Here is a 27,607-nt window from a genome sequence, read left to right on the forward strand (position 1 = left end):
TGGAATGCTCCAGACAAGAATACTAGAGTGTGTAGTCATGCCCTTCTCCAGGGGATCTTCCTGACCCAGGGATCAAACCCAGGTCTCCTGCATTGCAGGCAGATTCTCTACCATTGAAGTTACCAGGTAAGCCCAGTGTGTGTATATATATATCAATGCTGCTCTCCCGGTTGGTCCTTTCTGGGAGTGGCTCCATGTGACGTTATTTCTCTTTCAGAACACCCCATCCCCCTCCAAAGTTACTTCGCTTTACCACCATGGAACCACGGTCTTCTCTCTCCCTCTCCAGCCTATTGTCTCCTGCTGGTATTGACTCTCAGTAACACTCTGTGTTACTCTATGTTTTTATGTATTGCCAAATCCTACTTTGTAATTCTCTAGATTAAAACCCTAACATTACAGGAAAACGCCATAGTTTATTGGATATGGCTCAGAAGGACCAGTTTTCTTTTACAAATTGAGGCAAAAGTTGAAACAATTACTATATTTTAGGGAAAAAAATTATTTGAAAACATTATAATATGAGAGGCTTCTCGGTTTAGCTTCTTTTTAATGACTTGAGAACTTCAGTGAAATTAATAGCTTTCTTTTGTAAAGAAATATTTTACGTAAAGCCAGGATATTTGGGATCTCTTAGTTAGTGTCTGTGTCGGTACACGCCCACAAGGACATAGAACATAATGTCTGTTTATGAAACAGTTGAATCCTACAGGCAGAAAACATCTATGAAATCATTGACTGGGCTTCTTGAATCATGGACTGTTGGGGTTGGGGTGGGTGCAGTGACAGGTGCTTCTATCCAGAGAGGCTCTGAGACCCTCTTCTATGAGGACAGCCAGGCTTTCCTCTGTTGTCTTCATTGGCTTCAGAAAGAGTTCCTTCAAACATAGGTTGAAGCTACTCTTTTAAAATTGTGTATCTATTTTTAGTTTATTTTTTGACATTATTTAAAACTTTTTTAAATTGGAGTATAGTTGCTTTACAATCTTGTGTTAGTTTCTGCTGTACAGCAAAGTCAGTCAGCTATACATATACATATATCTCCTCTTTTTTGAATTTCCTTCAGATTTAGGTCCCCACGGAGCCCACAAGGAAGTTTGTGGAGAGTTTGCTATGCTATACAGTAGGTTCTCATTAGTTATCTGTTTTATGTGTGTGTATTTGGTTGCTTCAGTCACATATGACTGTGATCCTATGGACTGTGGCCTGCCAGGCTCCTCTGTCCATGGGATTCTCCAGGCAAGAATACTGGAGTGGATTGCCATGCCCTCTTCCAGGGGCTTTTCCCAACCCATGGATTGAACCTGAGTCTTATGTCTTCTGCATTGGCAGAAGGTTTCTTTACCACTAGCACCACCTGGGAAGCCCTATCTATTTTATACTTTGTAATTCTCTAGATTGAAACCCTAAGATTATAGAAAAACTCCATAGTTTATTGGATATGGCTCAGTATCAAGAGTGTGTATATGTCAATCCCAATCTTCCAATTCATCCCACCCCCCCTTCCCCCATTAGAAGCTGTCATAGAGAGTGAAGTGAGTCAGAAAGAGAAAAACAAATGTCATATATTAACACATATATGTGAAATCTGAAAAAATTGGTATAGCCACTCTTATTTACAAAGCATATAGACACAGACATAGAGAACAAATGTAAAGTGGTGTGTCTATTTTAAATCTTTCACTCCTGGACAAGACGGTGAGGTTCAGTGGTTTGATGGAGGCCACATACTGCCAAGGAACAGTCAGCACTGAAATCCAAGTTTGATCTCTCTGTAATGGTCCAAGACACTGATGTTTGCATCAGCTGCAGTAAGATCCTAATGAGTCAGTTATGTCCTCTTCCTTCCCACTTCCTGACTCTGAGAAATATATTAATCCAAGTTAATTAGAGAAGCAGAGGGAGGGTTTGTGCCAGGAAAGGAGTTTTACTCCACATGCTTCCTGCTGTTGTATTCGTCCCTGGGATCCCAGCTTGTCTGATATTCATGATCATGAATTCATAGAGTATTTCCTTTCCAACTCATCTTATGGCCCTCTGACTAATTTGGTTCATAGTTTTATTTAAGTAATTATGAATTTTTTATTCTCCTACACCCTGGTATACCATTTTACCCACCGTTCAGTTCAGTTCAGTTCAGTCGCTCAGTTGTATCCGACTCTTTGCGACCCCATGAATCGCAGCACACCAGGCCTCCCTGTCCATCACCAACTCCCGGAGTTCACTCAGACTCACGTCCATCGAGTCAGTGATGCCATCCAGCCATCTCATCCTCTGCCGTCCCCTTCTCCTCCTGCCCCCAATCCCCAATGTAGGTGCCTAATATTGGCCTTGTTACATTGGACCTATTAGTAGTTAGGACTTTTTCTTGTTTTCTTTGCCCCTCTCCTTCCTCTTTTCTCATTCCTTTTGTTTGCTGCCAGCATATTTGACAGATGGGGGCTGGGAGAGAGGGGAGATGGGGAGATGTATTTTGAAGTTAAAATGTAGAAAACTTGATGGATTGGATATGTAAGGTAAAAGTACAGGAGGAATCTAAAGTTTTATGGCTTAAGCAACTGGGTTAATAAAGGGACACTTTCTATATGGAGAAGTGGGCAGAGAGTCAACATGTGCTTGACAGCTAGGATTCAGTGGAGAGAAAATTGGGGGTAGAAAATGGAGATTTTCTCTCATTAGTTCGTATATCAACTGCTGGAACTACCTACATAAATCTCTAAACCTGTTTTGCCAAGTCCTGCTGAATACCATAAGGCAGTTTTTCACCCACCAGGATACTTAATTATGGGCTTTCCCAGTGGCTCAGTGGTAAAGAATCCTCCTGCAATGCAGGAGATGCGGGTTCAGTCTCTGGCTCTGGAAGATCCCTTGGAGAAGGAAAAGCCTACCCACTCCAGTATTCTTGCCTGAAAAGTCCCATGGACAGAGAAGCCTGGTGGGCTACAGTCCATGAGGTCACAAAAGAGTCAGATACGACTTAGTGACTAAACAACAACAACAAAATAATTGTGTAAGATATCACAATGAAGTCATAAGCTTTATCTTTGGAAGGACAAACTAAGGAGATAAGCTGGGAAATACCATTGCTCCTTCTGCTTGCCTTATATCTATATAGAAATGGAATTAGAAATCCTTGGCATCCCTGTAACCTGATTTATGACAGCCTTAAGTTGTATTACAGATATGCTCAAGGAGACATGGGAAGGTGGGGCATCCCTGTCTAGCATGTTGTTGTCATAGTTACTCATTTCACAAATTTTTGTTTATTTATTTGCCAATTTTATTGAGAAGTAATTGACATACATCTCTGTATAAGTTTAAGGCATGTACTATAATGGTTTCATTCACATATACTGTGAAATGATGACCATAATAGGTTCCACTCACATCTGTCTTCTCTTATAGATTCAAAAAAAAAAAAGAAAGAAAGAAAAAACTTCTCTTTGTGCTGAGAACTCTCAGGGTTTACTCTTGTAATAGCTTTCCTATGTATTCTACAATGTGTATGCTTTGTCACTCAGTTGTATACGACTGTTTGCGACGCCATGCACTATAGCCTGCCAGGCTCCTCTGTCCATGGGGTTTTCCAGGCAATGATACTGGAGTGGGTTGCCATTTCCTCCTCCAGTGGATCTTCCCAACCCAGGGGTGGGACCCATGTCTCCCACGTCTTCCGCAATGGCAGACAGATTCTTTGCCACTGAGTCACCTGGGAAGCCCATATCCTACAACAGTTAGCTATAATCATGTTGTACCTTGTATCCCCAGTACTTATTTATCTTATAATTGGAAGTTTATACCTTTTAGCACCTTCCTTCTATCCCCTGTCTCATTCCCCCTACTACCCCCAGCATTTGGTAACCACAACTCTGATCTATTTTTCTGCAACTTTTTGTTTAATATTTCATATACATGAAAATAAAATCATATGGTATTTCTCTTTCTCTGCCTTACTTGTTTCACTTGGCATAATGCCTTTAAGGTTCATCTGTGTTACAAATGGTTTCTTAGTTTTTATGACTGAATAAAATTTCACTATTTATAACTTCTTTATCCATTCATCCATTGATGGACACTTAGGTTGCTTCCTTGTGTAGGCTATTACAAATAGTGCTGCTGTGAGCATGGGGGTGCAAATATCTTTCTGAGTTAGTGTTTTTGTTTCCTTTAGCTGTAGTCCCAGAAATGAAACTGCTGGATCATATGGTAGTTTTAATATTTTGAGGGTTCTCTATACTATTTTCCATAGTGACTCTACCAATTTACAATCCCTCTGAACAACTGCAGAGGTCCCTTTTCTCCACATCCATAAAGTATTTTTGATATGGCCATTCTAAGATGATATCTCACAGTGCTTTTAATGTGCATTTTCCTAATGACTAGTGTTGTTGCACATCTTATTATGTACTCGGTGGCCTTTTGCGTATCTTCTTTGGGGAAATGTTTATTTAGGCCCTTTGACCATTTTTTAGTTGAGTTAGTTGCCTTTTTTTTTTTTTCTATTAAGTTGTATGACTTCTTTATGTATCTTGGATATTAACCTCTTACCAGATACATGGTTTGCAATTATTTCTTCCCATTCTCTAAGGAAGGGAAATTTGAAGTATTTTTTGAAATCCTTCTACATGCCAGGCTCTCACGAAGGCACTGAGAATAGAGCAGGGAAAAAGACCAAATCCTTGCCTTTATGGGAGTTAAATTCCGGAACATCAACTATATCAGTACCCTCTTCACGAATTTGGTTGCCCATTTCTGCAACATAACATTAAAAAAAGTTTTTTTTAATTTATTTTATTGTTGGAGTGTAATTGCTTTACAATGTTGTGTCACTTTCTTCTGTACAATGAAGTGAATCAGCTATATGTATACATATATTCCCCCTCTTAAGCCTCCTTCCCACCCTCCCCACCCAACCTCTCTAGGCCATCACAGAGCACCCAACTGAGCTCCTTGTGCTTTATACCAGCTTCCCACTAGCTATCTGTTTTTACACATGGTAGTGTATGTATGTCAGCGCTATTCTCGCAATTCAGCAGCATAACATTTAGCCTTTTGCTTAAATCAAACACACCTACTACTTGCTGTTTCCCAAATCACACACATTCTCACTTTCTTTCATTTGCCTTTGCTCAGTCTCTCACCCGCCTGCTTCTCTGTTCCTCCGAGTGGACCAGTCTGACCCATGCAGGACTGGTGTTACCACAGGGGGATGCTGGTCAGCAGCCAGTTCTAACTGGCGGATGCTTGTGCTAGAGCAGTTATTCACCATTTCACTGTTAGCCCTGCACCCACCCTTCCAGGTGCAGCTCAAGTCTCTCTGCAGCCTTTTCTGGCTCCTTCCTCAGTCTTTAGTGATCTCATCTTCATGTGAACTGCTGGTACCCACGGGTTTGTCCCACTTATTTCACAAAGCTCACAGACTTTCTTATGACATCTGACATACAGTTGTTTGCATTTTATTAAAAAAAAAAATTGACTTAGGCTTTTGTCTTTTCTTCCAAAATAGATAACATGCTCCTTGCACGACTCAGACACTAAATCTGCACTTTGTAATTAATCAATGCATCAGGCTGGACTCAGCATCCATAACTGTCTGCTGGGGACTTACAGTGGCGAGGGAGCACTCTGCTGATATTCTGTGTCAGTGTGCTTATCTTTAAGCAGTTCCATCCTCCAGGGCCTTCTTCTGCCCCCAGCTCCTGTCTTAGAGCCATCCCCCATCATCTTTTCTTGTGGGGCATTACCATGCCAGCACCCCTTAGGATGCTTGGCTGGTTTTCTGCATTAAGAGGACAGTGGGACGTCTTGCTTGCCAGCCAATTTAATGCAGGCTGACACTGCTGGCACACTGAATTAAGGTGGAGGAGCCAGCTGCCTTGGAGAAGAGTCCATTCCTATGGAGATTAAAACAAGAAAATGACAGAGTGCAAAACACCTTTATTTTCAACTTATATTTAGATGGAGAGAAGGCAGTACTTAAGCCAGAGCAGAGGATGAGCTCTGATTGTTAATTACTAAGTGAGGTGCAGTATTTTAATTTAACCCAGTCATTTGTCGAACTAGGCAAATGAGGTACATATTCTTTGCTCTTGCCCATGATATAAGGCTGAATATTTGAGAATTAATCATTTTTGGATGTTCCAGATTTGTCATTTTAAAACTGTAACTCCAGTAGTTTTTCCCCTCTGGGTAGAAGCCAGAGGAAAAGTGTTGTGGCCTTTTATCTAAGAGCATGTGACTACAGAGTCATGACTACCATATGGTAAAGCTGGTTAACAGGTTTACTCCAATAACCCCCCAATTATTTAACAAATTTCAAATATTTCACTGCAGTTTGATGGTCTAGTCAGCTACCCGAGCAACTACACTTAGAGTTTTGCAACAAGCATCTCCGTGGAGTTCCATAAAGCATTTACTCTTCCTATTTTTACTTTCCAGTAATATTCCTATTTCAATATTCCTACTCTAATTTTAAAGTCATGTGAGCACAAAGCAGAGTACATTGGTGGAACTGACTTCCTGGCTGTAGGGGCAACAGTGATGCATCTTGGGTAATCTTTTGGAAGTGAAGTGAAAGTGTTAGTGACTCAGTTGTGTCCCACTCTTTGAGACCCCATGGACTGTAGCCCACCAGGCTCCTCTGTCCATGGGATTTTCCAGACAAGGATACTGGAATGGGTTGCCATTTCCTTCTCCAGGGCTTCGTCCCAATCCAGGGGTTGAACCGAGCTCTCCTGCATTGTAGGCAGATTCTTTACCATCTCAGCCACCAGGAAAATCCTTTGGAAGGAAAGGACAATTTCAAATGTAAGAATCACTCAGTTCAGTCACCTCATTAATCAGCCCTTTGTAAGAAACGCCGCGGGACGCAAGAGCCACCCCTATGGACCGTTGATCAGGGCCTTTATTGGGCGGTCGCTCTCGGGCAGAACTCCCGGGGGCAGGTGAGCAAGGAAGCGAAGGGAGTCTGTGAGGTATGAGGGGTGGGGAAGGGTTTTATAGCCAGGGCCAGGCTCCCATATAAGGAAGAAAGCGAGGGCTCCAGCGGTGATTGGTGTCCAAGGGCTCCGTGTCGGCACCTGATTAGACAGCTTGGTTGTCGGCCCGCCTCCGGGACTTGTCTGCGGCACTTTTCCGGGGCATGCCTCAACACGCCCGGGGCAAGCCTCAACATGCCCGGGCATGCCTCAACCTGCCCGACCTTGCCTGACCTTTCACCCTTCATTGAGCATCCGGAATGTGATGCACTGAGCTTCCAACAATGAAGTTCAAGGAACAAGGCAGGGGTTCACTCCTCCAACTGAACATTTCAATCTTTTGGGAAATGTTAAAAAATGTAGATGCTTAGGCCCCACTCTGTGGCTCAGTGGTAAAGAGTCCACTTGCCAATGCAGGAGACATGGGTTCCATCCCTGGGTCACAAAGATCCCCTGGAGAAGTAATTGACAACCCACTTCAGTGTTCTTGCCTAGGAAATCCCAGGACAGAGGAGACTGTGGGCTACAGTCTGTGGGGCTGGAAAGAGTCAGACACAACTGAGTGACCAGACAACACTACCATCTTTCCAGGCAGTTGTCATCTTGGGTTGAGTAAATTGGTATAAAGTATAGTTTGGTGCAAGGTAGCAGAGCAGGAGTCTAATTTATACCTATTTATGGACTTCATTTTCATCTATTACTCTGACTTTTTAGCTCCTTACACAGAGGCCTATAATGCATTTCAAGTGAGAGGCATGGACAACGTAACTACTGAGTTTAAGGGAGGAACAGATAGAGGCTGGAGATAGGATTTGAATCTATGCTTTAAGAATAGGTAGGCTATAAATAAACACAGATGTGAGAACAGGACATTTTGAGTGGAAAACTAGCATAAACCTCAGCATAAGTGTGTAAGCTCGAGGCGAGAAGGTATAAGGTATGTGCCAAGTATTATCTTGATATTAGTTTGAAAATTGTGAGAAATCAGGTAGGCCTGCATAAGAACTTGGGCCCAAAGATCTGACTTTGAGTTCTGTACTACCACTGAGTAACTTTTCACTGACAAGGTATTTCACTTCTCTGAGCTCTAGTTGCTACCTCTGCTGAAAGTGGGACAAGAGTTCTGGGGTTGTATGGACCCAGTGAGGAAATATGTATACAAGCACTGGATAAAATCCAGAGCCCTACCCAGTGCTAGATGTTTTATTATTGTCTTTGGGAAGGGAAGGTATTGAGTAGAGGAGTGATGTGTTAACAAATTTATTCATTCATCCTGTTCATAAATGAATACAAGAAATAGCTAAAAATAAGTATTTATCATCACTGAGTTACTTTATGTCATTGTGTTTAGGGATTGGAGGCTCCCCTTCAGAAGAGAAGGGCCCCCTAGCTGCCCACCATGGCTGCAGAGGATGCACCCGACAAAGCGGGAAGTGAGTATCAGTCCTTACCTCACAACTCAGCGACCGGTTCTTAACAACTCTATTGGTTAAGAACTCCAGGAGTGCTAACTTTATTGGCAAACCTGTAAGAATCCATCTCATTCCCTTTATCTAAATATAACCAACTTTTGAGAGATGCAGAGCACATGTTGCTCCACATAAATATGACGTTCGACACATATACACGTTCATCTTAACTGAATATACTGTCTGATGCAGTCTTCAGTGGTCATGTATGGCTATTGACTGAATAGCTTGAAATGTGGCTAGTGAAAGTAAGCAACTGAGTGTTTAATTTTAATTCAATTTACTTTCCATATAAAACCTGATAGTTCCGTTACTGGAACACTTTTAAGCATGTTTGGAGCAACTTGGTTGGGCATGTGAGTCTATGTTTTTAAGTGGACATTTTATAAATAGAGATAGAGTATTTCTAATACGAATTTGGCATCTGAATTGAGATGTATGTAAGTACAACATACTTACAGGATTTTAAAGACAGAACAAGAAAAGGAATATATTTTGTTAATTTTTAATATTGATTAATGTTGAAATGATAGTTTATATATGCTTTATTTAAAATATCCTATAGCAGTTATTATATGTTATTAAAATTAATTTCATCTCTTCACTTTTGAAAATGTGACTACTAGAAAATGTTAAATTAGAAATGGGGTACACAATATACTTCATTTAGAGCTGCTCTAGATTTGGCTTCCCTGGTAGCTCAGCTGGTAAAGAATCTACGTGCAATGCAGGAGACCTGGGTTGGGAAGATCCCTGGAGAAGGAAATGCTGACCAACTCCAGTATTCTTACCTAAAATTCCAATGGACAGAGGAGCCTGGTGGGCTACAGTCCATGGGGTCTCAAGAGTCGGACACTTAGCCACTAAACCACCACTGGACTTGGCAACATTTCAAGTAATCCTAAATTTAGGCTTATGTGGCCTGATTGAGAAACGTTTGGTGCTGAACATAGAGCTGGGATGATTAAGATTTTCTGTTTTGTTATTACCTTCGCTTGGCTCCTGTACCCAGGCAGTTTGCGATACAGGCCAGCTGACATCTATCCGTCCAGGGTTGTAAATATAGAGTGCAGTGTGAATCACTTTAACACTCTTCCTATTTGGATAATACAGCACATTTTTCAAGATGGAAAGGGTAGAAAAGGAGGACGATCCAGGAAGTGGAGGAGGAATGTTCTTGAGCTTCACTTTGACTTTGGGTCATGCCCATAATTACTTAAATTAGATTTGAAGTCTTGTTTCTATGAGCTTGGAATTCCCCTACATCTTCTTAGCAACCTAACCCCAGTCTGAGAATGTAGTGATTTTTTGGGGGAGGAAGGGTAAATTGTAAAGTCTCCCTGAGGTACATAACATAGTTATTAATCATTCATTGTTGCAAAGAGAATAAGACACTTTGCTTAAGGAGAATACAATTGGGGAAGTGAGTAACCTTGTATCTATAAGAGACAACAGAATGCCTTTAAGTTAAAATTGAAAAGTTGAGTCTTAATGCAGCATGGATTGTGGAAAAAATTGTTGAATGTAGATTTTAGATGATGAAAAGCCATATGCCACTTGAAATTTAGATTTTGCTTGATTTTAAGATTCTTTCTCAAAAGAAGTTAGAAATAAATTTTGTTTTCTTCACTTAAAGGTCATGGAATTGAATGTAAACTATTTTATTGGAGGTGTCTCTCAGGGCATTTCTTCACTTTCTAGTTTCTACAGCTCTGTGTTCAGTTCAGTTCAGTTCAGTCGCTCAGTCGTGTCCGGCTCTTTGCGACCCCATGAATCGCAGCACACCAGGCCTCCCTATCTATCACCAACTCCCAGAGTTCACTCAGATTCACGTCCATCGAGTCCCTGATGCCATCCAGCCATCTCATCCTCTGTCGTCCCCTTCTCCTCCTGCCCCCAATCCCTCCCAGCATCAGTCTTTTCCAGTGAGTCAACTCTTCGCATGAGGTGGCCAAAGTATTGGAGCCTCAGCTTCAGCATCATTCCTTCCAAAGAAATCCCAGGATTGATCTCCTTCAGAATGGACTGGTTGGATCTCCTTGCAGTCCAAAGGACTCTCAAGAGTCTTCTCCAATACCACAGTTTAAAAGCATCAGTTCTTCGGTGCTCAGCCTTCTTCACAGTCCAACTCTCACATCCATACATGACCATAGGAAAAACCATAGCCTTGACTAGATGGATCTTAGTCGGCTAAGGAATGTCTCTGCTTTTGAATATACTATCTAGGTTGGTCATAACTTTAGTTAAGGCTCCTAGTTCTAGCTTCCCTCTCCTTCTCCTCCCAAGTTTCTCTGGTCCCCCAACCCTTTGTTTGTTTTGTAATTGTTTGCTGTATGTTTGTTATTTTTAGCCAAGGAATTGTTTTTCCTACAAAATAAAACTTAGGAAGAGCTCAGATATGTAAAACAGATAAAGTCTAAGCTGCTCTGAGTAAAGAGGAGCCCCCAAGGCAGTGAAATTGATGAAGCACAACTTTAAAACCGCTGCCTGAGTCTGGATTTGATTCATTGTGTTGTTTCTCTTGGGATACTTCCTGTTTTAAATCTTACCTCTAATAATACAATGTGAAAAGCCTTCTATCTTTAAAGGGAAGTTCATACTGAGTGAACTGGCAACAGCAGGTGTTAGTGATGTATGTTGGCCTCTGTGACAGTATGATACTGAATGTCATGATACTCATTTTCAGTTTTTCTGGTGTTAGGCTCTAAGCCCCTAGAAGGCTGGGATACTAAGTCGTCTTATTTATTTCAATGCGTTTAGCACCAAAACAGCACCTAGGACTTAGTAGATGCTTAGAAAATACACACTAAACTGAGTCTTACTGAATATGCATGCTAAGTTGCTTCAGTCATGTCCAACTCTTTGGGACTGTAGCCCTCCAGGCTCCTCTCTCCATGGGTTTTCCAGGCAAGAATACTGGAGTGGGTTGCCGTTTCCTTCTCCATCACTGAATGTGAGTTAGTGCTTTTTTGTTTTTGTTAGTCGTTAAATCCTGTCTGAGTCTTTGTGACCCCGTGGTCTGCAACATGCCAGGCTTCCCTGTCCTTCATCATCTCCCTGAGTTTGCTCAAACTCATGTCCATTCAGTCGGTGATGCCATCCAACCATCTCATCTTCTGTCACCCTCTTCTCCTGCCCTCAATCTTTCCCAGCATCAGGATCTTTTCCATTGAGTCAGCTCTTTGCATCATGTGGTCAAAGTATTGGAGCTTCAGCATCAGTCCTTCAAATGAATATTCAAGGTTGATTTCCTTTAGGATTGACTGGTTTGATCTCCTTGCTGTTCCTTGAAAGATTCCCAAGAGTCTTCACCAGCACCACAGTTCAAAAGCATCAATTCTTTGGCACTCACCCTTCTTTCTTTGCTTCCTTCTTGCTTTTTTAACACCTGTGAAATCAAGCACAGGCATTCAGACACTGACTCTGACTACACAAGCACGGGGGCCTTAGCCATATGGCCGTATATCTTTGTGCAGGCAACCTTCTTAGTAAACTGTTGTGAAGTTTCTGAAGAATGCAGCCTATTTGTAGAAAAAAATGGGAATCCTGTGATTAAGGGCAGTTATTTTGTTATGATTATAAGAAACACATGTTTGTTAGGCCCCAGGTCTTTCTGGATGCAGGAAAGACTTGCTTAATGAAAGACTTGCTTAATCAAGAGATGGCCAGTGGCTCATTCTCTGTCATAGTTTCCATAATTAGATCTTCTTCCGGTGTCTTCACTTCAAATTAACTAGAGCAACTATACAGTTTCTATAAAGCATTGAGAGAAATCTGAAGTTCTATGAACTATTAATCACAGTAGCATTAAACTGGTGATATATGACGAGTGAGTTTAAAAAAAGATAAATAAGTGTAAGAAAATATTTTAGGCTAGTGAAATCACTTGGCATTAGAGATTCATTTTCTTTCTTTATGGTGATATTAATATTTACAATCATGTTTTAGATCAGTTTAATATGACTATTTCAACCTCTTCATGAACTTTATCATAAAATATTTATTATTACTTATAATGACTTTTTATTGCATTTTGGGGATTTAGTAACTTGAAACCAAAGTATGAAGAGATTTCATTATTTGCAAACCTATTCATGAATTAGTTTTGGATAAAAAGGACTATAATAAAACAGATTTTTTCAAACTAATTTAGAAAGTTGAAATTTATCTTTGTGCTATTGAAATAATGAGAATTGATAAATGAAATTAATTATATAAACACTGTTGGGTAAAATTTAGCCCAATGACAGTAAATGATACAACTATAACTACAGTAATAATAATTGGTCACATTTGAAAGTTTATAATGTGTCAGGCCCTGTGCTAAATGCTTTGTAACCCAGTCCACTGTAATCTTCAAAACAATTTTGTGCAATATGTATTATTATTATTATCTCTATTTTACAAGTGAGAAAATGAAGGTTTAAGAACAATAAAATATAGTTCATGAACAAATTGAAATTCAGAGCAAAATAGTACAACTTAGGAATGAGAGCTCTTAAAAATCATTTTATATGGTGTGAATATGTATTTTCAAATAGAGCTTTAATGACAGACTTTTTTTTTTTTTAAACAGAGAGGGAGGAGACCTTGACAGCTCCCTTTTAATAATTGAAGTTATAATGCACACTTGAGCATATAAAAGCTGCATGCTTACATACTTATCCCATTGTGAACAAAGAAACAAAAGCCTCAAATATTATTAACTGGATGAATTCTTAACATCAAAGTTGTTTAATTTCTTGCAATTTTAGATTCATTTGTTGAACATATACCTATCCTTGGATATTATAAAAATAAAGAACACAGTATCTTTGCCTTTTCTGAGGCTTTGAGATATGACTTGTCTTGTGATGCCATCAGTATTTAACTCTTTGGTTCAAAGGCTACTTTTAGTAATGTGAGAAGATCATAACAGCTGCCTCAGGACCTTAGATGACAGTGAGGGCCCAGGACTGCTCATTTGGAGTCAAGGTGCCCATATCTTTGGTAGGATGATCTCTAGATCTGTGTGAAGTCATTCTTGGTGGCTGCCCTTCTCTGCCCCTTTAGGAAGATCCCAGGCCTTGTTCTGATGGTAAATACTGAACACACTGGTCAACAAGGAGCCCAGCGAGGAAGACAATGCTGCCTTGGGAATTTAAGCTCTGCTGTCAAAGGCTAAGTTTTAGTCATGAAAGAGGAAGCAGAATGGCTCTCTCAGCACATTACAAGAGGGGCAGAATGATTGCTGGCTTGACATGAAAATGTCTTAATCTGTTCAGGATGCTGCAGCAGAATATCATAATGTGGGTGGTTTATAGATAATAAAAATTCATTTCTCATGGTTCTAGAGGGTGGGAAGTCCATGATCATGGCATCAGCAGATCTGAGGTTTGGTGAAGGCCTGCCCCCTCATTAATGAATGTCTTCTCACTGCCGTGGTCCAGCCCCGGTGGATCCAGGGAATTCGAAGGGTGGACGGCGTTGGCGTGGAAAGACTTGTTTATTGATTGATATAAGATTAGATTAAGAAACTATAGTGCAGTAGGAAGATTAAGTGGAGGAAGAGGGCTGAATAGCTTGGTTTACGCGGAAGACCAATAAAATTCCAGACAAGGAATTTGCACCATCTACGTTGGGCCACCGGCGCCCGCTTGAATATCTAAGGGTGCCTCGCCTTAAGCTCCCTTTCGCACAGGTCTTAACAGCCAGGGCAAGTAAGTAGACCTGGCGAGCCTCCGCGCCCCAGGTTGAGATTCAGCCTGAAATTAAAGTAAAGAGCAGAGAGAGGGAAAGGGAGAGAAGAAGAGAGAGAGAGAGACACGGTGGGGGGAGCCAGATTCCCAAGAAACCAGGCCGAGAGACTAGTTCGAGAAACTGGTCCGAGAAGCTGGTCCGAGAAGCTGGTCCCATCCTTTATTGTTCAGAAGGCCTTTTATGCTTTTGATAAAACATGCAGATCAATGGGTAACACAAAATTATGTAGCGTTCACAACCCAGACTCTTTCTGTATATCATTTTGTATACAAAAGGTCTCAGGTGATTTACATTATCTTCTGGCCAAGAGGCTTGTTAACACTTTTTGGCTCTCTTCCTTAATGAATGTTAATTTTGTTTCTCCTGAAGTGTTTTTCTTTAATCTACATCTCCTTAAAGCGCTAAAGTTACATCTCTATAGAACAAAGGCGCAGTGGGTTATAACAAAGAAGGTACTTAACTCAAAGATCTAATGTTGCTAATACAAGGTCTACGACTTGTTTTTGTATATACCAACTATATCTAAAAATAAAGGATATGAAAATTCAGCAGCAAGCATTGACTCAACAAATGAAACCTTTAATCAGTCCTATTCTAATGATTTTGACTCCCGAAGCCCCTATATTCCTAGGATGTTTTAAGCTTCCTGTGCCTCCTGCGGTCAGGAGGCCTCAAACAATCACACGTGCAGCTGTACGAGTCCTGCAGGCAGGCTAGAAAGCCATCAGAGGGGCTTTTGGATTGAAACACTCTTTCAAATGCAGAAGACTAAAGCCCTGAATTGACTTTTTCCAGAGAATGTCAGAAGAGTGGAAGAGCAGAGCACAAAAACCGGCAGATTTTTGTTGGGGTACATGCTTAGGAATTTCCAGAGGGGCCCCTGAAGTCTGAGCACGCCTTGCGTATGTCAGCTTCCTTCCTCATGACCTTGTCATGGGCGGGATTCCTCACACTGGCTCCCGGCATCTCACCATAATACTCAGATGGTGGAAGGGGGCTATCTAGCTCTCCGGTTCTCTTTTATAACGGCACTAATCCCAGTCACGAGGCTCTGCTCTCATGGCCTAATCACTTATCCAAAGCCCCACCTCAAAATACTATCACATTGGGCATTGACTTTCAACATATCAATTCTGGGTGGATGTATATACTCAGTTTTAGCAGAAAATGTCAATGAAATGTGAGTACTCCACTAGAGTGACCAGCCATACCTCAAAGGAGTCTCCAGAACTCACAAGGACTGTGTGATAATTAGGAAAAGTGGCAGTACTCTTGCCTGGGAAATTCCATGAGCGGAGGAGCCTGGTAGGCTGCAGTCCATGGGGTCGCAAAGAGTTGGACACTACTGAGCGACTTCACTTTTGCTTTTCACTTTCATGCATTGGAGAAGGAAATGGCAACCCACTCCAGTGTTCTTCCCTGGAGAATCCCAGGGACAGGGGAGCCTGGTGGGCTACTGTCTATGGGGTCGCACAAAGTTGGACACGACTGAAGTGACTTAGCAGCAGCAGCAGCAGCAGATGTGTTTAAAAAAAACAAAACCCCAAACCAAAAAACAGCAAGCAATTCTGGAGACCAGCACCTTGTGGGCTTCCAGCATGACTGACTTTAGAAGGTGTTTGGCCTCCCTGTGTCTCAGAGCTTTCCCTGAAAATGAAGATGAGATCATCTCTAAGGTCTTCTGTGGAATGAAAATGCAATGGCTTTTATGAATATACATTTTCACCAAAAACTAATGACTTAATCATTTTACATATTAATACATGAATATTGTTTGCCATGTATGACACATGACAATATTGTAATTATAAGTAGTTGTAGGGGAGTTTTGATTAGAGGAAGGAAATTAAAGGAGGAAAGGTTGTCTTGAGAGGGGAAAAAAAAGAGGACAGTTTGTGGAGTCACACCTTGGAACAGATCACTGCCTTTGAACTGGGACCTAAGTGGTCTGGTTAAAAGCCCCTTCAAAATAGATTTCAGTTGAAACTTGGTATAAGAGACAATTTTAATCCTTAACTCCTATCTCTTAGATGTGAAGACACTGCATCCTATGACTTGGAATGGTGACATTTATATGAACCATTTTGTGATTTACATGTGACTTTCTGTTCCAATTTATTCGAATGTATGTCCACTTCTTCACAAGTGTGTGCATGAAGTCTTGACAACTACTTTTGCAAAGAAGAAAAAAATCTATCAGTCATTGTCCTTAGAAATATGTAGGCAGCCCTGAATGTGAGCAGATACAGTGGCAAATGTGGGAGTGCAGGGAGATTTTAATTTGGTGACGACTTTACATACTTTCCATGGGTAAGAGAAGGTGGAGGGGAGAAGACAGAGAGCAAAGGGAGATGCCCTTTCTTTAATAACTGCAAAGTGACAGCCTCATCCCAATGATGGGATATCTTAGTAGATGCTTTCTCTCTTAATACAGCACTGTTTAAATGAGTCAAGAGTCTAGCTGTTCCTCCCATTCACTGCTTGGATCTCCCTCCTCAGGGTATCACTGCCCCAAAGTAAGAGTGGCCGGTGGCCCATGAGTCTGCATGGTGAAAAACAAGGGGAAATTTTGTGAAGGAATAAAGAGTTTACTCCAGTGTTTCATTATGAAATTTTCAAACATCTAGCAAGCTTGAAAGAATTTAAAATCAATACCCATAGGCCTACAACCCAGTGCTCACCATTCATATATTTTTTTTACTTTTTATTTTTACTTTATTTTACTTTACAATACTGTATTGGTTTTGCCATACATTGGCATGAATCCACCACGGGTGTACATGCATTCCCAAACATGAACCCCCCTCCCACCTCCCTCCCCAAACATCCCTCTGGGTCATCCTCATGCACCAGCCCCAAGCATGCTGTATCCTTCATCGGACATAGACTGGCGATTCGATTCTTACATGATAGTATACATGTTTCAATGCCATTCTCCCAAATCATCCTACCCTCTCCCTCTCCCTCTGAGTCCAAAAGTCCGCTATACACATCTGTGTCTTTTTGACTGTCTTGCATACAGGGTCATCATTACCATCTTTCTAAATTCCATATATATGTGTCAGTATACTGTATTGGTGTTTTTCTTTCTGGCTTACTTCACTCTGTATAATCGGCTCCAGTTTCATCCATCTCGTCAGAACTGATTCAAATGTATTCTTTTTAACAGCTGAGTAATACTCCATTGTGTATATGTACCCCAGCTTTCTTATCCATTCATCTGCTGATGGACATCTAGGTTGTTTCCATGTCCTGGCTATTATAAACAGTGCTGCGATGAACATTGGGGTACATGTGTCTCTTTCAATTCTGGTTTCCTCGGTGTGTATGCCCAGCAGTGGGATTGCTGGGTCATATGGCAGTTCTATTTGCAAGTTTTTAAGGAATCTCCACACTGTTTTCCATAGTGGTTGTACTAGTTTGCATTCCCACCAACAGTGTAGGAGGGTTCCCTTTTCTCCACACCCTCTCCAGCATTTATTGCTTGCAGATTTTTGGATCGCAGCCATTCTGACTGGTGTGAAGTGGTATCTCATTGTGGTTTTGATTTGCATTTCTCTAATAATGAGTGATGTTGAGCATCTTTTCATGTGTTTGTTAGCCATCCATATGTCTTCTTTGGAGAAATGTCTATTTAGTTCTTTGGCCCATTTTTTGATTGGGTCATTTATTTTTCTGGAATTGAGCTGCATAAGTTGCTTGTGTATTTTTGAGATTAGTTGTTTGTCAGTTGCTTCATTTGCTGTTATTTTCTCCCATTCAGAAGGCTGTCTTTTCACCTTGCTTCTATTTCCCTTTGTTTTGCAGAAGCTTTTAATTTTAATTAGATCCCATTTGTTTATTTTTGCTTTTATTTCCAGTATTCTGGGAGGTGGATCATAGAGGATCCTGCTGTGATTTATGTCTGAGAGTGTTTTGCCTATGTTCTCCTCTAGGAGTTTTATAGTTTCTGGTCTTACATTTAGATCTTTAATCCATTTTGAGTTTATTTTCATGTGCGGTGTTAGAAAGTGTTCTAGTTTCATTCTTTTACAAGTGGTTGACCAGTTTTCCCAGCACCACTTGTTAAAGAGATTGTCTTTACTCCATTGTATATTCTTGCCTCCTTTGTCAAAGATAAGGTGTCCATAGGTGTGTGGATTGATCTCTGGGCTTTCTATTTTGTTCCATTGATCTATATTTCTGTCTTTGTGCCAGTACCATACTGTCTTGATGACTGTGGCTTTGTAGTAGAGCCTGAAGTCAGGCAAGTTGATTCCTCCAGTTCCATTCTTCTTTCTCAAGATTGCTTTGGCTATTCGAGGTTTTTTGTATTTCCATACAAATCTTGAAATTATTTGTTCTAGTTCTGTGAAAAATATGGCTGGTAGCTTGATAGGGATTGCATTGAATTTGTAAATTGCTTTGGGTAGTATCCTCATTTTCACTATATTGATTCTTCTGATCCATGAACATGGTATATTTCTCCATCTATTAGTGTCCTCTTGATTTCTTTCATCAGTGTTTTATAGTTTTCTATATATAGGTCTTTAGTTTCTTTAGGTAGATATATTCCTAAGTATTTTATTCTTTTCGTTGCAATGGTGAATGGAATTGTTTCCTTGATTTCTTTTTCTACTTTCTCATTATTAGTGTATAGGAATGCAAGGGATTTCTGTGTGTTGATTTTATATCCTGCAACTTTACTATATTCATTGATTAGCTCTAGTAATTTTCTGGTGGAGTCTTTAGGGTTTTCTATGTAGAGGATCATGTCATCTGCAAACAGTGAAAGTTTTACTTCTTCTTTTCCAATTTGGATTCCTTTTATTTCTTTTTCTGCTCTGATTGCTGTGGCCAAAACTTCCAGAACTATGTTGAATAGTAGCGGTGAAAGTGGGCACCCTTGTCTTGTTCCTGACTTTAGGGGAAATGCTTTCAATTTTTCACCATTGAGGATAATGTTTGCTGTGTGTTTGTCATATATAGCTTTTATTATGTTGAGGTATGTTCCTTCTATTCCTGCTTTCTGGAGAGTTTTTATCATAAATGGATGTTGAATTTTTCAAAGGCCTTCTCTGCATCTATTGAGATAATCATATGGCTTTTATTTTTCAATTTGTTAATGTGGTGAATTACATTGATTGATTTGCGGATATTGAAGAATCCTTGCATCCCTGGGATAAAGCCCACTTGGTCATGGTGTATGATCTTTTTAATGTGTTGTTGGATCCTGATTGCTAGAATTTTGTTGAGGATTTTTGCATCTATGTTCATCAGTGATATTGGCCTGTAGTTTTCTTTTTTTTGTGGCATCTTTGTCCGGTTTTGGTATTAGGGTGATGGTGGCCTCATAGAATGAGTTTGGAAGTTTACCTTCCTCTGCAATTTTCTGGAAGAGCTTGAGTAGGATAGGTGTTAGCTCTTCTCTAAATTTTTGGTAGAATTCAGCTGTGAAGCCATCTGGACCTGGGCTTTTGTTTGCTGGAAGATTTCTGATTACAGTTTCAACTTCCGTGCTTGTGATGGGTCTGTTAAGATTTTCTATTTCTTCCTGGTTCAGTTTTGGAAAGTTGTACTTTTCTAAGAATTTGTCCATTTCTTCCACGTTGTTTCCATTTTATTGGCATACAACTGCTGATAGTAGTCTCTTATGATCCTTTGTATTTCTGTGTTGTCTGTTGTGATCTCTCCATTTTCATTTCTAATTTTATTGATTTGATTTTTCTGTCTTTGCTTCTAGATGAGTCTGGCTAATGGTTTGTCAATTTTATTTATCCTTTCAAAGAACCAGCTTTTGGGTTTGTTGATTTTTGCTATGGTCTCTTTTGTTTCTTTTGCATTTATTTCTGCCCTAATTTTTAAGGTTTCTTTCCTTCTACTAACTCTGGGGTTCCCTAATTCTTCCTTTTCTAGTTGCTTTAGTCACCAATCATATTTTATGTTATTTGATTTATCACATATTTATCCATCAAGCAACATACATAGCCTTAGTCAGAATTCAATATTTTTAAATAGTTTTCTTTTAATGTAAAATGTACAACAATGAAAAGCAGAGATCTTAATATACATTCACTGAGTTATGATAACGTACCTGTGTAATCTATTGTGTATGAAGATATAGAACATTGTCATCTCCCTGGAAATTTCTTTCATGTCCCTTCTCAGTGAGCCTTGAAGATCACTGTTCTGGGTTTTTCTCCTATGTAGTAGCTATATTTCCACTAGAACTTTATTTAAGTAGAAGCATATAGTATTTGCTTTTTTGACATAATGTTTTTGCTTATATAACATAATGATTTTGAGATCCACTCATGTTGTGATGTATGTCGGTAGTTTGATCCTTTTTGGTTGCTTAGTCGTATTTCATTGTATGATATACCAGTTTGTCTGCTGTTCTCTTGTTGATCCCCATCTGGCTGTTTCCAATTTGAGTCTATTATGAATATAGCTGCTGTGAACATTCTTGTATAAGTCTTTTGTAAATACATGTTTCATTCTCTTTGGAAAATACCTAGGAGTGGGATCGCTCAGTTGCAGGGAAGGTGTATATTAGGTGTATATAAGAAACTGCCATAGCTTTTCCAAACTATTTATCCTATTTCTATTTGGTATTTCCACCGATGACACATGAGGTTCCAGCAGGTTCACTGCCTCATCAACATTGGCTGTTACCAGTCTTTTTCATTTTAGCCACTGGTGAGCATGTGGTAGTATCTGCTTTGGTCTCAATGTTTGTGTCCCCCTAAAATTCATATGATGAAATCCTAATGCACAATGTGACGTTGGTATTAGGGGTTGAGGTCTTTGGTGGGAGGTGATTAGGTCATGATGAGTGCTTATATAAAAGAGGCCCTGGAGACCTTCCTACTCCCTTCCACCAAGTAAGGATACAAGTAGATGTCTTTGACCAGGAAGAGGGCCCTTCCCTGACCATACTGCCAATCCTAATCTTGGACTTGCAGCTTCCATAATGGAGAGAAATAAATTTCTGTTGTTTACAAGCTACCCAGTCTCTGATACTTTGTTGTATCAGCCCACACAGACTAAGATATTATCTTATTATGTTTTTTTTTCAGTATTTTTTTTTCAATTTTAAAATCTTTAATTCTTACATGTGTTCCCAAACATGAACCCCCCTCCCACCTCCCTCCCCATAACATCTCTGTGGGTCATTAATCTGCATGAAGATGGAGTTTCTAAATGCTTAAAATTTGAGTAGGTGAAAAGAAGAGAAAATCTTGATCCTAAGGTTTCTTAAAGGAGGTATGTAGTTAAAGAAATAGGGAGCATGCTGGCCAGACTGAAAAGCTGATTTGATAAGTAATATATTGAAATTTTGCTGTGTCTAGGGTAAGAGAAGAAAGCCAAGAAACACTTATAAACTTCAAAATCAGCTAACGGTAGAGGAAATATATAAGGAGAAAATCTTAGACAAGACTAGTTAAGATGATATGTTTTATGTACCTGCTATAGAATTCTATGACTTCCCTGGTGACTCAGACGGTAAAGCATCTGCCTACAATCTGGGATACCTGGATTCAGTCCCTGGGTCAGGAAGATCTCCTGGAGAAGGAAATGACAACCCACTCCAGTCTTCATGCCTGGAAAATCCCATGGATGGAGGAGCCTGGTGGGCTACAGTCCATGGGGTCACAAAGAGTCAGACATGACTGAGTGAATTCACTTTATAGAACTCTATACATAGCTCTGGGTAAAATGAATAAGAATCTTAGGAAAATAGTTATTATAATGCTACCGACTTGAAGATATATATATTTTTTATTTCAGTGCTATTTCTACTAAATTAACTTAAACTTTTGAGTTTTATTTTTCAGTTATAATGTTATCAAATTATAAGGTAAATACTCTTGAAGAAATGTACAGTCATATTAATTAGTCATCAGATATAAAACTTGGATAGACTTACTAATAACTTGTGTATTCAAATCATTTGTGTCTTCTATATTTAAAAGCTTTCAGAGCTAAAGGAGATTTCAATTCTGTGTGTTTTCTTTGATCTCCCTGGACTTAGGATAATCTAACATTCTGACCATTGTAAGCTAATTTAAGTGAAATATTGCATTGAAGGAACATTATGTTAACTTTTTTTGCATTCTAACATACACTTACGTAATTCACATTTTATAATATCCTGCAAGATTCATAACTTTCCAAACTTCAGTTTCATAGTTTTGCCATTTTTGGTTAAGAAAGTACATTGATTACATTAAAAAAGTAAACCATTTCTCTATTTCTATTTCAGTTTCTATATTAGAGATTCCCAAGCAAGATTTTTTTCAAGAAGCAAAAACTCTCATTGCTCAACATCATAAGAAAATAAATGAGGTTAGTGTTTTGAATTTAACTAACATCGTATTTTTCAGGAAACTAATAACAATTTTTGTATACTACAACAATTGTTACAAATGATTGCATGAACCCTAATAGATTTTGGACAGAAGAGCAAATGAAATCCTTACTAGCTATAAAAATTGATTTCAGGTTGCATTTAAAAGTAAAAGATTTTTCAGCTCTACAGGTTATTTAATTACATATATGTTCAGTTTGTACATTTAACTTAATTTTTAATGTTTTCTGTTGTTGAATTACAATGGAAGTTTTTGGCTTAAATATCTCAAGTTAATATCCCTCTTTAAACACTGTTAAATGAAGCTAAACTAGAAAACACACTGTGAGATGTGTCCCTCCTACGCCGCCAGCATGACATACTCACCTGTATCTTTTTCCACATCACTTTGTATTAGGACTGTGTACCAGTCTGATTGTTCCTTGAGGGCAGTAGCTGTCTTGTTTAAATGTTGCATCCCTAGCAGCGAGTCTTGTGCCTGGCTCAATAAGTAATTGCTTAATGGCATAGACTGGTGGGGAGGAATGAAAGGGGAAGGGGTGGCAAAGAGATAGGAGAAAAGGGTGCAGGATGAAATTTTGGAGGCAAGCACCCAGAGAGGAGATGGGAACTTTGGGGAGCAGTGGCTGCTGTGACAGATGGCCCTTTGGGGAGACGGAGGAGAGAAGGAGATCTAGGATGGTTTACTGTGTGCCACACTGTTCTCTCTTTTGAATATTTTTTTAAAGAAAAAAAACATATTTTAAAATAATATTTTAACTTTTTCCATGTTTCCTGTTGAGGGGGAAGAGGATTATATACTTTTTAAAATTGTGTTTCTGCTGTATGATAGAGAGAATCAGCTTTATGTCCACATATATCTGCTCCTTCTTGAGCTTCTCCCATCCCATCCCCACCTTTGGTCACCACAGAGCACCAAGCTGAGCCCCCTGTGCTACCGAGCACGTTCCGACTAGCTATCTATTTTACACATGGCAGTGCATATACTTCAGTCCTATCTCCCAACTTATTCCTCCTCGTCTACTCTGTGTCCACCAATCCATTCTGTACTTCTGGGTTATTCCTGTCCTGAAAATATGTTCATCTGTACCATTTCCCTAGATTGCACACTTGCACATTAATATATTTGTTTTTCTCTTTCTGACTTACTTTTCTCTGTATGACAGATCCTAGTTCCATCCATGTCTCTATAAATGACCCAATATTGTTTCTTTTATGACTAAGTAATATTCCATTGTATATATGTATCACATCTTTATCCATTCATCTGTCAATGGACATTTAGGTTGCTACCATATGACTCAGCAGCTCCACTACAGAGCATATACCCTGAGAAAACCATAATTCCAAAAGACACATGCACCCCCAGTGTTCATTGCAGCATCATTTAAAATAGCCAGTACATGAAGGGTTATAATTTTTACACATGCTTGTTTTGAATGGTCCTGTAGGCTGAGACTGACCATGGGTGGTTTTAATCTTGTAATCAACACTGTTAACATTGCTTACTAATTTTTGCCTCTAATCAATTAGAAGTACTTATAAGTTGTATGGATTTCAGTGGTAGCATGTGAGATGAAAAGTTTACATTCTTCCGAGTTAGATAGCTGCGCCTTAGAACCTTCGCCTACTTTTAGAATTTTATCTAATAATAAGAGGACAATATCCTACATTTGGTTGCTTGGTAAATTGTAATACCAGTGTACTGAAACCTCCTTATTGGCATTTTGAGTTGGCATCTATTTACTTTGTCTGAACCTTTTCTTGTGCGGAGAAGAGCCATAGCCTTATCTGTGGGCTAGAGAATTACTAGACTAGAACAATTATAATTGTTTGGATAACTGCCTATCAGAGACCTGGGACTATATTATTTTCTATTACTCAAGGTAGTCAAAATTAGTAAGCAAGTAAGTGATTGCAAGGATCTAAAATACATATCCAATTAGTAATATGCTTTCCTTAAGAACCTATGGCCATGTGTAAGCAGTTATTTCTGATTCAACAGAGAATTTTGAGGATGTTACCTTTTTTTTGTTGGACATTTGAAGATTCTCCAAAGATGGCTGAAAGTGAATTCTTATTTGTCTATTTGAAAACTTCTATTTTAAAATTGACTTTAAAGCTGTATTAGAAAATATCACATTTGAGGAAAGCATCACTATTTTAAAATTTACATATATATATTTTAAATAGAATATAACACTTATGCTTGTTAAGGGCTTTTAGAGAACTATGAAAGATAACATCTACTTTATCTGAGTATTGTCATGTGCTTTAAGTAAATGTCTTATACAGTAAAGTACTTTGTAAAATATATTTAGTGGGTATAATTTTTATTAATTTATTAACAAATTTATTACCTAGTTTTATACAGTTAAATTTAATTAAATTTATTTTTGTTTATAGAATAAAGTTCCAAGTACTTCTATAAATGTCTTCAGAAATAAGCATCAGAAACCAAAATCTACCAAATTCATACCTTTGGAGATAAAAAAAAAGGAAACACTTGATGCGGTCCAAGAACTTCAGGCAGTATACAAAAGGATTTGTTTTCCCAAGGACCGTTCCAAAAGTAGACCTTCTGAGGAGCTTCCACAACGGACTGCTTTCCATGAGCCACACATTTTTAATATAAAAAAGAAACACAAGGAGCCTATAGATCTAATTGTGAAAGGTAAGTTTTTTGGTGAAGCAAAGAAGTTCAGCAAGCCATCAGGCAGAATTATTTGCTCATGATGTGCTTGTAATGAAATGTCTACATTTAAACAAAACCCCACATTTTAAATGCTAGCAGTGAAAGGTAGAGAGGCATGATTGGAAGAGTTGCTAACCTCTGGGAGCCACCAGAAGGTGAAAAGAAGGCATCCTCATGGAAAGAGGAATGCAGAGGAACAGAATGGGTTGATCACTTCTTCCAGTAGACACAGTTCCTAGAGCAGGCAGAGGCTCATGGCTCTGGGGTCTGTTGTTGAGTGGGGTAGCTAGGGTAGGTGAGCTATTCATGAGGATGTTACCCCAAGACCGTAAAAGGATTTGGGGGAGCTATAGTTTCCTTTAGGACCTATTGTGGTAAAGGTTTCTTCTTCATTAGGATTTCAGTAAAGTAGAACCTGGAGGTCTATTTAAGCAGAGTAATACTGTTTTTTGAGACTAATGTGTTTTCCTGGCCAGAATAAATGACCTCTCAAAATACATTTCTAGTTATAAACTTTCATAACTTCATCTACATTTCCCTCTTTTGTTATTGCTTACTATGTTATTCATTCATTTGAATTTTTTTCACTCAATGAGTGCCTGCCCTGTGTCAGGCAGTGTGTTAGGAGTTGGAAACACAAAGTTTAAAAGGCTCAGAGAGTAGTGGCAGGGACAAATATTTGGGTAACTTCTTATTCTGACAACTGCTGACATATACAGTTGGTGCAAGTGATTATGGAGGCACTGAGGAGTAACCAACCAGATACCAGAGGGAAAATTTCTCAGACGAGATCTCATTAGAAATGGGTTTTAAGGAGAAGTTCATTAAAGGTAAGTAGGAACAGGAGAGGCCATTTGGATCAGTGGAAGAGCCAAAGGACAATAGAAAGTGATATGTCTTGGGGAAGGAGAGATTTGGTAAGAAATGAAGTTGCGGAGATGGGTGAGACTAGGTTTTGATGCGATTATAATAGCAGACCCAGGAGTTGACCCATGTGTATTCAAGAGCCAATGATATTAAAGCTGGGAGAAGGGGAAGGAGTGAAGTATGACTACTTCTTTCTGTCAAGAAAAATAAAACTGGCAGTAGAGCCTGTGGAGAGAATGGTGGCAGAAAGAGATGAGAGGAGGCTGCCCAGGAAAGAGATGGTCCACATGAAAGATGGCAGGGCCTAAAGTAGGGCAGGAGTGAAGCATGAAGTGTCCAGGAGGGATTTATTGCAGTGTTTCTCAGTGTAGTATTCAGAACACTAGTCATGAGTGATTCTCCTTGACACAAGGGTTCTTTGGTTAGATAAGTTTGAAAAATGCATTTACTTCTTGGAGATTCATATTGAAGATTAGTATATTGAAAGCTCTAAGAAATACTACAGGAAAGAAATCTGTTTAATGTTTTTAACCTGCCTATCACCAATTTGTTTAACCAAAGAATTCCCTAAGAAAGATACTTAGGTTTCTAGATGGGAAAACTCAACAGGTATCATTAAGGTAATTCAGAGGGAGAAGCAGATTTAGGGCAGGTGGAGACAGGAATGGGAAAGATAACCAATTCAGTTGCAGACCTGTTCAATAGACATGCATTGGGAGATAAACAGTTGAAAGTTGGAAATGGAGCTACTTAGAAAGAACCAGGTTAAGACTGAAGATTTATGTTGGGGATCACTGCCATAAATGAACCATTGTGGGGTTCATACATTGTTCAACCAACAGTTATTTACTGTGGGAGAGATATAGAGATAAAACATGTTTCTTGCCCTCAAGAATTTCAAATTTCATATATGTAATTTGTGTGCAGTTGGATGAAGGAGGATAAACAGGTGATTATAGTATAGTATGACTGTAATAAAAACCAGCACTACTGTTTTGAAGTCAATTGGAAATATACTTGATATAGATTTAGTAATAGGGATGGAATCCCAGGAGATTTAAAGTCTGATAAATTTTGAAGGATGAATAAGTGTTAACTCAAGAAGGAAGAAAGGTACTATGAGAGTCAAGCAGCTACATCATAACGAGTATCTGAGAAAGTGATGATAGTGTACTTGAGAGAACTAAAATAATTTTAAATAACTGACATGAGGCTTGGGGACTTAGAGATGAGACCAGCAGAACATTGAAGTTTAACCTACAAGTAATCCAGATGTTTTACAGAACAGTTGCAGTGATCACATTTGCATTCGATAACCTATCGTGGCAGTAGAGGTGAGGTGGGATGAATTTTGAAGACACGGAGACCAGTGAGGAGACAGTAATTCTCATAAGCAAGGATGACTTGTATTACATTAGTGGCACTGGGGACAGAAGTGAGGGGAGAGATTTTAGGCATATTTGAGAAGTAGAGTTATCTAGATTTGGTCAACAATAAGGTGGAACATCAG

The 27,607-nt window shown here is 39.3% G+C and overlaps 1 protein-coding gene across 1 annotated transcript in view; it reads left to right on the plus strand.

Annotated features, from left to right (window-relative positions):
- The first annotated feature begins 8,376 nt into the window (after positions 1-8,376).
- IQCM (IQ motif containing M) overlaps positions 8,377-27,607 on the plus strand; it is a 420,783-nt gene continuing 401,552 nt past the window's right edge. Inside the window, 3 exon segments of the mRNA XM_052655057.1 lie at positions 8,377-8,410; positions 22,431-22,513; positions 24,942-25,209. Coding sequence (XP_052511017.1) covers positions 8,377-8,410; positions 22,431-22,513; positions 24,942-25,209 — 385 coding nt within the window.

Source organism: Budorcas taxicolor, chromosome 17 (genome assembly GCF_023091745.1).
Source record: "Budorcas taxicolor isolate Tak-1 chromosome 17, Takin1.1, whole genome shotgun sequence".
Taxonomy (NCBI): Eukaryota; Metazoa; Chordata; class Mammalia; order Artiodactyla; family Bovidae; genus Budorcas; species Budorcas taxicolor.